The sequence below is a fragment of the Carcharodon carcharias genome, chromosome 13, assembly GCF_017639515.1.
Source record: "Carcharodon carcharias isolate sCarCar2 chromosome 13, sCarCar2.pri, whole genome shotgun sequence".
In the NCBI taxonomy this organism is placed as follows: Eukaryota; Metazoa; Chordata; class Chondrichthyes; order Lamniformes; family Lamnidae; genus Carcharodon; species Carcharodon carcharias.
The window spans coordinates 137,696,942-137,709,288 of record NC_054479.1 but is presented as its reverse complement, the minus strand read 5'-3'; the positions used below and the strand labels follow the sequence as shown (position 1 = coordinate 137,709,288).

At 39.9% G+C, this 12,347-nt stretch overlaps 1 protein-coding gene across 1 annotated transcript in view; it reads right to left on the bottom strand.

Moving 5' to 3' along the window:
• itih5 (inter-alpha-trypsin inhibitor heavy chain 5) overlaps positions 1–12,347 on the bottom strand; it is a 50,526-nt gene that overhangs the window by 25,678 nt on the left and 12,501 nt on the right. Inside the window, exons 6-7 of the mRNA XM_041202957.1 lie at positions 7,856–8,019; positions 5,906–6,022 (exon numbers count right to left, since the gene is read on the bottom strand). Coding sequence (XP_041058891.1) covers positions 5,906–6,022; positions 7,856–8,019 — 281 coding nt within the window. The remainder of the gene's footprint in view (positions 1–5,905; positions 6,023–7,855; positions 8,020–12,347) is intronic.

The following is a 12,347-nucleotide window of genomic DNA, read 5'->3' as shown; positions in this document are numbered from 1 at the left end:
AGTCAGTCTTAAATGGGCAACACAATTTAAAGCTGTAACTACTAGAAAAGGAAAGAGCCACAGACAGAAAATCGGAAGAGGCCCCAGAGAGAGGGCAACTCTGCCAAGGGCAACCCGAGACCACAGAGAGAGGGAAGCTCTGCTGAAGGCAACACAAGACCCCGGAGGGAGGACAACTCTGCTGAGGGCAACAAGAGATCCCAGAGGGAGGGCAACAAGAAACCCCAGAGAGCAGATAACTCCGCTGAAGGCAACAAGAGACCTCAGAGAGAGGGAAATTCCCAAGAAAGTGCCAAGGGCAACAAAAGACCCCAGAATGAGGGCAACAAAAGATCCCATTGAGGGGGCAACAAAAGACTTCAGAGCGATGGCGACAGAAACCCCAGAGAGAGGGAGGCAAAACACCACAGAGCAAGGAAGATAGATAGTGCAGGGTGAGCAGATGACTGTGAATGAAAGAAAGCTATCTGAGGTAACTCAAAAGAATCAAAATGTGGAAAAACCAGATGAGGGGAATGTTGCAGTTTGTGTCTGCATGCCATTGTAATGTAAAGGTGCTTGGCAGATCAAGGGTTACAATGGGACTGGAGAATAGCACTGCTTATGATATGATGCACAGAGTCACATGGCAATAGACTGAGAGAACAGTCTGGAAAGAAGACTCTGGAGCCAGTCTGCATGGAGGTAACAGCACCATGCATGACAGTAACCTGGAATCTGTAAATAATTAAAGATTAAAATAAACGGCTGATGTTTAGATATATAACTCGGAAGGATCTCATCATTGAGACACCTCAGCATGCCATATTACAACAAAAAACACTTAGCTCAGTTTGGTGGGTGATAAATTACCTGGAAATGTGTGTTTCTCCACACCCCCCAGAGTTACTGTTCAACAACCCCTCAAATAATATAGGTATTGCAGCTAATGCCAGTGGTAATTTGTCAAGTTTAAGTGTTAATATAATGGGCAAGCAAATGTTCCAAGCAATCTTAAAGGGAATTAGGATAATCCCAATGAATAGGGATAATTTATATGAACATAAAGAAAGCTAAGAGTTGGTAGCATTTTGATTGTAGGTGACAAGTTAAATTTTATGTTAGGATTTTTTTTATTCATTCATGGGACTTGTGTATTGTTGGCTGGGCCAGCATATATTACCTATCCCTAACTGCCCTTGTTCAAAGGGCATTTAATAGTCAACCACATTACTGTGGGCCTGGAATCACATGGAGGCCAGACCAAAGTAAGAACAGCAGATTTCCTTCCCTAAAGAGACATTAGTGAACCAGATGGGTTTTTACAACCATCAGTAATGGCTTCATGGTCACCATCACACTTTTAATCCCAGATTTTTATAGAATTCAGATTTCACCATCTGCCATGGTGGGATTCAAACCCAGGTCCCCTATACATTAACCTTGGGTCTCTGGAAGACTAGTCTAGCAACAATGCCACAATGCCACTGCCTCCCCCTGAATGTAGGGAGGCAAATATTAAAACATGTTATGATTATGTTAGTGTAAAGAACAAAATAACATTAGCTTCATCACTGGTTACAAGACTTGCCACCTTTTTTTAATGTGCATTGAACACTACTTACTGCAGACACTTCTGTTTAGGTTATAATTTTATCCCTATTGAAAATGACAATCAATTCAAATCAGCTGGACAGCGATGCCTACCCTGTTCTGATTTGGAGATCACAAATATTGCAAATGCCATATTTCCAATGTCTTGAATTAAACGTTTTATTCTCTGAATTGGCCTAGCAGCTGTCGTTTGTTAAGCAAGTGACTCATGAGCTGGCACCCACATGGTCTTCTCTTTCATTAATGACAAAATGAGTCATGCATGAGAAAATGCCAACCAACAGTGGAATAAATAGGCAAATATTGGTTTGCTTTTACTCTCTCCTTTTCCCAATTCAACACAAAATTATCTCAGAGTTTTGGTTTTTGGTTTAATAGGAATAAATGAAGAAATGTACCATGAAACTTTGGATCGATAAGGTTAGTTGAATTTCATATTCCGATGATTAGATCAATTACAGAAGGTCTGGGACAGAAGTGGGTTCTGAGGAATTCAAAGTTGGGCACACTGGGAAGAATCCACTCTGAGGAGTTAGCAATTTAACGTAATTTAAATGTTTCTGATAGCTAGGATGCAAAATGGTTAAAGCATCATTGTTATTACAAAAAAAAACCTTGTGATAAATTAACATATCATATTAAACATGGCATGTTTATACCCAGCAACCATCTGGGATTTGGCGTGGAGTGTGTTCCATGTGGCAGTCCCCTCCAGTTGAGGGTTAAGCCACACTCATAGACTCTCGGACCACCCGTAATTTCTGCAGCCTGGAGAAGTCTGCGTTTCATATTTATACGGAGTGTGAGAGATTGCAGCCCCTTGTCCATTATCTGAAAGAGCTGCTCCTCAATTTCTGATTGCACTTCATTCCTACACTCCTGATCTTTGGCCACCCAGTGTGAGGGGGGTGCGTGGGGTGGAAAGGAGGAGTGCATATGCGGCAGAGGTGGAGGGGCAGGTAGATCGGAAGATCCTTCTTGTGGTATTGTTCCTGGGCTTGGTCAATATGTCCATCAACAGGTCCAGGCAGCAGGATGTCAAATGGCTCATTCGGCCTGACTGTCTGTCTCTCTTCCGCGGCTACATCCACACCTGGTGTCCCTGGAGAGAGAGCACATGCGGTGGCCACTGGTATGCTTGAAGCCTTCCGCAATCGATGGACACCAGGGGGTTGCTGAAGTGCATTATCAACCAGAGCAATGTTATTTTAATTTGAGTTATTAAGCTTCCTTTAAAGTTTTGGTTTGTTTTTGTTACTGCAGGTTTCAAATGGTTACTGCCCCTTTCAAATGGGACCCTTAATTATTCATTGGTTCTTCAAAAGAGGTATATACCTGCGACAGAGAGGTTCATTGAAAAAAACATTTTCCATTAAATATTCTAATTTTGGTAGGGAGGTGGTGGCACAGTGGTATTGTCACTGGGCTAATATTCCAGGGACCCGGTAATGCTCTGGGGACCTGGATTCAAATCCCACTACAGCAGATGGTGAAACTTGAATTCAATAAAAATTTGGAATTAAAAGTCTGATGATGACCATGAAACCATTGCTGATTGTTGTAAAAACCCATCTGGTTCACTAATGTCCTTTAGGGAAGGAAATCAACCGTCCTTAACTGATCTGGCCTACATGTGACTCCAGACATACAGCCATCTGAACAAGGGCAATTACAGATGAGCAATAAATGCTGGCCCAGCCAATGAATAATTAAAAAAAAATCCTTCACATCTACTACCATTGCAGAGAATTCTTGATCTAAGCATGGCATTTTAATTACAAAATAAGTATAAAATGCTTTTCAGCTACCCAGTTTTTAGGTGCTTATCGTTTATTGTCAGCCAAGCTGAGTTAGTAGCATTCTTGCTCCTCAGTCAGCCAAAGGTTATCAGCTCAATCCTCATGATGAGAACTGAAGGATATGATCAAAATGAACAATCCAATGCAGTACTGATGGAGAGCTGCAGCGTTACAAATGCTGCCCTGTGCAGCTGGATAATAAAAAGCCCATGGCATTATATATGAAAGAACAGGGAGCCTTCCTGTCTAATCTTCTTATCACTAACTAGTTATTTATCTCGTTGATACTATGGGACCTTGCCTCATGTAAGATGACTGTTGTATTTGTCGACATAACAGCAGTGACTGCCCTCCAGGATGTAATTCATTGTACTTTTTTTATTCATTCATGTGATGTGGGCGTTGCTGACTAGGCCAGCATTTATTGCCCATCCCTAATTGCCGTTGAGAAGGTGGTGGTGAACTGTCTTCTTGAACCACTGTGGACCCTGTGGTGTAGGTACACCCATAGTGCTGTTAGGGAAGGAGATCGAGGGTTTTGACCCAGTGACAGTGAAGGAACTGCGATATATTTCCAAGTCAGGATGGTGAGTGGCTTGGAGGGAAATTGCCAGGCACTGGTGTTCCCATGTGTCTGCTGCCCTTGTCCTTCCAGATGGTAATGATCGTGGGTTTGGAAGGTGCTTCTAAGGAGCCTTGGTGAATTCCTGCAGTGCATCTTATAGATGGTACACACTGCTGCCACTGTGCATCAGTAGTGGAGGGAGTGAATGTTTGTGGATGGGGTGCCAATCAAGCGGACTGCTTTGTCCTGGATGGTGTCAAGCTTCTTGAGTGTTGTTGGAGCTGCACTCATCCAGGCAAATGGAGAGTATTCCATCACACTCCAGACTTGTGCCTTAGAGAACTTTGAAACACTTCTGACCAACGTAATAAGGCACATTGTAAATACAATTTCTCTCTTTTTGATGCTCAGGTATCAACCTGCTGACAATCTTCACTTCGTAACTACAGCACATTTTAGAAATGTAATTATTGTTATGCAAAGTATAGTTTTTGTAATAGGTTTTCAGAAATGTTTTATTTAGTCTGTATTGCTAAATGAATGAATTGTGATATCTGGATTTTTGGACGAGCTAATTTTTATCTATGGCAGTATTTAAATTGATGTTTAAAGTCCAAATCCTTTCTGCATATCTCTCTCCTTCTCTGACAACAGGTTTTCCACAGACATCAATTAAAAACCCAGACTCTTAGAACTATATGGACTTTTTAAAATTCCTCCTTTCATGGAGTGTGCACTTTGTTGGCAAGGCCAGCACTTATTGCCCATTCCTAATTACCCTTGAATAAGGGAAGTTAACTGAAAACCACATTGCTGTGGGTCTGGTGTCGTGTAGGCCAGACCGGGTAATGATGGCAGATTTCTTTCCCTAAAGGACATTAGTAAACCAGATGGGGTTTTACGACAATCAATGATAGTTTCATATGGATAATAACTGCTTTCCAAGTTAACACAGGTTTATTCACAATCGCTCTTTGCTTCTCGATCCACCTTTCAATCTACCTTAGTGTCCTGTTCCTTCCTATCTGTGGGCTATTTGCTATGTGGCACAATATCAAAACTGAGCTAAATACATCACACAGTTTGATGAAAGAGTGAATACGCTTGCAAAGAAAGTGTGTTGAACAGCATAAAGATCGACACCTCTGCAATCCATTTTTTTTTGTTTTGTAAATGTTTAGCCAGTAACAGTAAAGGAGAAAAATAAAAAACTACAATTGAACGACACCATTACTTGGCCAATTTTGACTGGTATTAATTCTGAAGGAGAAGCTTGCCAAATATAACAGAATGTTGACAGTTTATTTGCCTGCAAACAGAGGCAAAGACAAACGCCAAGTCTTTGCCTGTTTAAAAGCTGAAGACAGCATGAGCGGCAAAACTCAATGTGGAAGTTACAAAATATTTGACACATTAAGTACTTGCACTAAAATAAGCTGCAAAGAAACAAGAACGATGTCAAGACAATGTGGCATTTAACAATTTTGGCAATGTGAAACACATTTTCACATTTAATGGTGAGATGTGTTGTTTAACTTCTGGCGCCTGCTGTCAGCCTAAAGGCCAGACATGAGCTATCTACCTTGTACTGAGTCAATCTTCAGGACAATACTTCACCACCATTTATACTAATGCATCAAAATAGAACTGACTGGTTTGGGGATACCAGCAAATGAATAAAAACCAAAACAGGTGATTGACAAAGTCAAGGGGAGGGGGTGGGGAGGGGGGGGGGGGTGGGGGGGTTTGGTAATGGGATTGAGGCTGAATAGCTTTTTTAATTGGTGAGGCACAATAGGCTCAATGTCCTCTCCCTGTACTGTAAATGTCTATGATTCTATGATTAGCCTAGTGATAATAATGAATGACAATATATTCATACATCTGTAAACTGGTTATTCTTTGAGTATGATAAAGTTGATCCCTGTATCACTGTAGAGATATATACCTGTTTGATTTTTTTTCCAACCATTGATGCGCTTGTGTCTATCACAAGAACCACATTTTTTGGCACTGGAGGGAGATCCTTAGGTGCAAAGTAATGAACAAAATATCCATTTTGAACCTGGAAAGTGAAAATAATAATATTAGCAAATCTCTTCTCTTGACATGGTTAAAGGCAACAACATATAATTTTTCTGTTTGGCTGTGTTTGTAACACAAGTAACCCTGAGATGGTGACTGGGTGACAATGGATTGAACAGGGCTATAAACCTGTGAGACCCACATTTAAGATCATCTCTCTGCTGGCTCTCATGTCCTATGTTATATGAGGTTTTTGTAATTCATTCACGGGGTGTGAACATTGCTGGCAAGATCAGTGCTTATTGCCCATCTCTAATTCCCCTTGAGTAGGGAATGGTGAGCCTCCTTCTTGAACTACTGCAATCTGTGTGGTGTAGGTACACCCACAGTGCTGTTAGGGAGGGAATTCCAGGATTTTGACTCAGCAACATGAAGGAACAGTAAGATATTTCCAATTCAGGATGATGTGTGACTTGGAGGGGAACTTGCAAGTATTGGTGTTCCCATACCCTTGTCCTTCTAAGTGGTAGATGCTGCTGAAGGAGGCTTGGCAAATGGCTGCAATGCATCTTGTAGTTGACACACACTGCTGCCACTGTGTGATGGTGTTGGACAAAGTTCAGATACAAACAACAAAATTTCCTGGTATGGCTCATATTATAATCACTGTCTCTTAACTGGTTCCCAATTGACAATCTCATTTTCATGGGCCATATTTGTGTGAGAAATAGAAACTATCATAGTTGTCAAGTGGTCATTCACTTCTGAAGTTTCAGCTGAGGCACATTGTTGCAGAAAGGTAGAGAAAGTGTTTAACCGCTATACTTGATGATGATAGTAGGAACTCTACTGAAGAAATGGAGCGCATAAACAGTAACTGTAGCATATAACCTTGAAGTATTTATCTCTCGGGAAAAGATGGTGAGGAGAGTATTACAGATGACTCACACTGCTAAACTGCTCACTAGAATTTAGTTACAAAATTATGCCATTTCTTTTGGGAGAAAGCAACCATTTACCAAAATTAACCAACTCTTGATCATGTTGTAATGGCATTTATTTACAAATAGCACCATCAACATTAAATCGCTGCATAGTGAACTGATTTTAATTAGAGTAGGAGGGAAGGAAAGGGTATGTGACAATTAGCAAAAGTCACCCTGCGGTTAGGATAGGCAAGGTAAGCCAGGTTTACTGCTTATAGACGCTATCCAAAAATCCCAGCTGGAAGCGATCTTGAAGTCATTAATGAGAATGCACTTGCTCTTGGTTACAACATTTCCTGTGGTTGAATAGGAAGTTCACACCAGGGTCATTTGTCAGAAAGTGGAACTCAGGAAATTCCAGGTCTCACTGTGACACATCTGAAGAATGTCCATCTGGATGAGTTAACAGCAAGTGACTGGAATACTGAGTACCAAACCTCAAGAAGCATCAATAGCTTCAGGAGAAGAGGGGAAGGGAAACATTGATGAGAAGAAAAGAAACAGGTGGCAAAGAAACTAAAAGTGAAAACAACTTGCTCTTACTTTGCTGGGCTTTAGGAATGAACCAGGGGATGTGTGGTTGGGGGGCTCGGGTGGGACATAAACATAGTTGAATGATGCTTGGAATATGAATTTAAAATGAATATGAAGACAAACTCCTATGGCAAGATATCACAGGTGGAAAATACACAGGTACTTGTTTAAGATCCATAAACATCAACTTAACTTGTGAACCAAATTAAAATGAAGTTATCTGATTTAAATAGTGTTCTTAATAATAATGCAGCAATTTGTCAAAAGCAGGATCTCTGGAGTGTTGTTTAAATAAGAACGTATACTCTTGGGGTACTCCAGGCACAGAATACGGAAACAATTAAGAGTAATACCTGAATTTCACCAACTCCCAGTTCTCTGTTCACATCATATCTCACAATGAAGTCACCCAGAACTCCATTCTCACTGATTCCAGCCTGCTGTATAATAGATGGGGCAAACCTGATGTGGGCTGTTGTTCTGGTCTGATTGATTTTGGTGGATGGTGGAGGTGAGGCTTTAACAGCACAGGAAGGAAACATTGAAGACTTAACAATTACTTTGTACTTTGAAATGTATACCTGTACGACAATAACACAGTTTTATAAAATAAAATGAGAAGTACCATTTCTCAGTTTGAGGATGTTAATGCAGCACCAAATAAAATCTAACCTTACATATTCCATAATTTGACCTCCCAATTCAGAATGCTTTAAAAATCTTTAACTGTATTGGATAGTTATTCCATCCTTTGGTCATAATACTTCCTACTCTTACCAACAGAAGTTATTTAAATTCATATATTCAAGGTACAATATTCAATCCAGATGAAATAGAATTCTTGTTTGACTCATGGAATGAATTTTCGAGCCTGGCATAAGTGAAAATTTACTAGCTCTGCTTTAGAACGTAGTTTGTCAAGTGAGATACTTTCAAAGGTTGTTTAAAGATTCCTTTTAAAATAATAACCTTGAAGCTTCAACTTTTTTTTCTCAATCCTCATCTTCTCATTTCCTGAAGATACAAGAGCCTCTGTTTTCTCATCCACGTTGTTATTCTTCACATTAAGTTTGGCTTCACTGGTCAGTGGTTTCATGGTTCAGTATCAAGTTAAAACTGCAGGTGGTACCCAATGACATTGTCCTTCCTGTAATGTGGTGACCACAACTATACACCAAACTCCAGCTGTGGCCTAACCAGCATTTTATACAGTTCCAGCATTACATCCCTGCTTTTGTCTTCAATACCTTGCCCAGTAAAGGAAAGCATTCCATATGCCTTCTTTACCACTTAATCTACCTGTCCTGCCACCTTCAGGGAACAGTGGACATGCACTCTAAGGTCTCTCACTTCCTCAACTCGGCTCAACATCCTCCCATTTATTGAGTATGCCCTTGCTTTGTTTGCCCTTCCAAAACGCATAACCTAACACTTCTCCAGACCAAATTCCATTTGCCAATTTTCCACCCACTCAACCAAACCACTGATATCATTTTGGAATCCACAGCTATCCTCTTCACTATCAACTACACGGCCAATTTTTGATTCATATGCAAATTTCCCAATCATGCCTCCCACATTGATATATACAACCAACAGCAAGGGTCCCAACGTTGAGCCCTGTGGCATGCCACAAGAAGCCACTTTCCATTTGCAAAAACATCCATCGACCATTACCCTTTGTTTCCTGTCACTGAGCCAATTTTGGATCCAACTTGCCACATATCCCTTTATCCCATGGGCTTTTACCTTTCTGACCAGTCTGCCATGTGTGACCTTGTCAAATGCTTTAGACCATGTAGACCACATCCACTACACTACCCTCATCAATCCTCCTTGTTACTTCCTCAAAAAATTCAATTAAATTCAGTAAGACAAGAGTTTCCCTTAACAAAACCATGCTGACTACCCCTGCTTAACCTTTCTAAATGACAGCTTATCCTGGCTCTCAGAATGATTCTAATAATTTTCCCACCACCAAAGTCAGACTGACCGGCCTATAATTTTTGGCCTATCCCTCGCATCCTTTTTAAATAATGGCACAATGTTCGCTGACCTCCAACCCTCTTGAACCTTGCCTGTATCTAGTGAGGATTGAAAAATGATCCTCAGGGCATCCGTTATTTCCTCCCTGGCTTCCTTTAAAGCCTGGGACACAATCCAACCAGCCCTGGTGATTAATCCACCTTCAAGGATGTCAGTCCCTCCAGTACTTCCTTTCTCATTATGCTTATTGTAGCTAATATTTCACACTCCTCCTCATTAATTAGAATGACTGCATCATTCCTCTCCTTTGTGAAGACAAAGACAAAGTACTCATTAAGAACCCTGCTCACATCTTCTGCATCAATGGATAAGTTACCTTGTACATCCCTGAAGGCCCTATTCTTTCTTTAGTTATCCTCTTGCTCTTAATGTACTGATAAAACATCTTTCGGTTTCCCTTGATTTTACCTGCCAATATTTTTTCCTATCTTCTCTTTACTTTCCTGATGTCCTTCTTCACTTCACCCCCTGTATTTTCTATACTCCTCTAGGCTTTCTAACACATTAATTTTTTGTGACTGTGATAAGCTTTCTTTTTCTGCTTTATCTTACTCTTTTTGCTTCTAGGTAACCAGGGGGCTCTATATTTGGCAGTACCACCCTTTTTCTTTGTGGGGACATGTCTACACTGTGCCCGTAGAATGCTTCCTTTGAATGTCTCCCATTGGTATGTCACAGATTTCCCTTCAAGTAGCTGTAACCAGTCCACTTTCACCAGATCACCTCTCAGCTTTATAAAATTTGTCTCTCCCCAGTTTAAAACTTTTACTCCTGTTCCATCTTTATCCTTTTCCATAATTATGCTAAAACTATCCATATTACGGTCACTGTCTCCAAATTGGTCACTTGCCCAGCTTCACTTCCTGACACTAAATCTTAACTGCTCACCTGCTGGTTGAGTGTGGTTAAAATCAAACCCTTCTCCTTCCATTTACTGCAGTCAACAGGTTACTGAACAAAATTAATCCACAGGATTTTCCCATCCACTGATGCCACATTATTGGAAACGAACACATTCTGGGTTGTATATGCCTAGACCAGCTTATGGGTTCCACAAACTAACTGGTGCACTGGAGAACAATTGTATTAAAAGTTGAAATTCTAACAGATAAACTGGGTGTATTAAAGAAGGAGAAACTTGTCTTTCACATATTGCCTTATATCTCTTGGGATACCCCACAGGACTTCAAATATATTGAATTACTTTGAAGTGTAGTTGTTGTTTCCATGAAAGGTGAATTAGATACATGTATTTATCTAGTTTCAGCTCAGCCATTCATGAACATCCACATCTGGGACCCAACAATAGGCAGTTATTTTCTACAATGCGTATAAAAGGTACTTAATTTCTTCTTTCTTGTTGATATGAAAACATTGAAGTTACGATTAAAACCAAAACAAGTACCACTAACAGATACAGCTTGATTGTAGAATTGAATAAGTCACAGATGATGAAGACTGGGAAATTCACATTCTGTGCAAGAATTATACTGCATCATTACTAGTTCGGTTATGTCAGTTCCAGAAACCAAAATATGCTTGTACCAGTGCAACCAGACTTTGCACTATTATTCCAGGTACAATTATGCCTTTATGTGTAATCAGATCCAGGTTCCTTTCATTGAAAGAGAAGTAGATAGAAAAGCTGGAAGAATTAAATGCACTAAAATGAATGAGGTGAAACTTTTAGCCCAAGAGGGTACAGGATGGGGGAAAACACCAGTTGTTCCATCAAGCACATTCTTTCCAATAGGCTGTGCAAAGTTTGCACCATCATGCATTCTTCCAAATGTATTAAACATCGATGGGTAATAACGAGAAAGTCACTGCTCTGGTTAAAATAAATCAAGTCTCTTGTTCATCCTACAGGGGCTGCAGTTTGAAAAGAGGAGGAAGACTTGGAAGGATTATGTCAAAATTATTCCAAAGATTATACTTCAAAATATCAAACCAGAAAGAGGGGCCAAGAAATGAGAAAATTAAGGCGATAGGAGCTATAATAAATAATAACAGAAAATGCTGGAAAAACTCAGCAGGTCTGACACATTTGTGGAGAGAGAAATAGAATTAATGTTTCAAGTCTGTGTGACTCTTCTTCAGAGCGGTAGGAGCTATGATGAATATGTTCAACCACTAAGGAACTTGAATTACTTAGCTTTCATGTTAAAGAAGAACAAGTATTGAAACTTAAGAAAATGTTCATAAGAACAAGAGAATGTAAAATGAGACATGGTTATTCAATCACCTTACTCAGTGCCTGACTACCTCAATGATTGAACCTTCCGTCTGATGATCTTAATACTACCATTGTGGACTACAGACTTATTATCGTCTCAATTGTTTTTCTGAACAATATACATTTTGGTCATTTTTAAAGGTAGTAATTGACCCAAAATGAGTTACATTTTCTGGTACAGTGCACTGTTTAGTTAGCTGTGATACTGTTTAATGAGGTCAGATAGTTATCTATCACTTCTTATTGACTTTCCATCTTCTCTGTTTGAAATGTATTTTAATATTAGTCCATTTACATGCTTTTCGATCTTTATTGTAAAGAAAAGATACTCAGTACCAGCTAACCTACAACAAGAGATTGCTTTTAAATCAAATGAGTTGTTAAATGCTGACTCACAAATGAATTTTCCAGATAATCATCCAAAATGCTAGAAAGGAAAAATTTGTATTTATATAGCACCTTTCGCCTCTTGCGAATGCCCCAAAGTGCTTCATAGCCAAGGAACTACTTCTGAAATGAAGGTCCGGTTGAAATGTAGGAACATGCTGCCAATTTTCACTCAG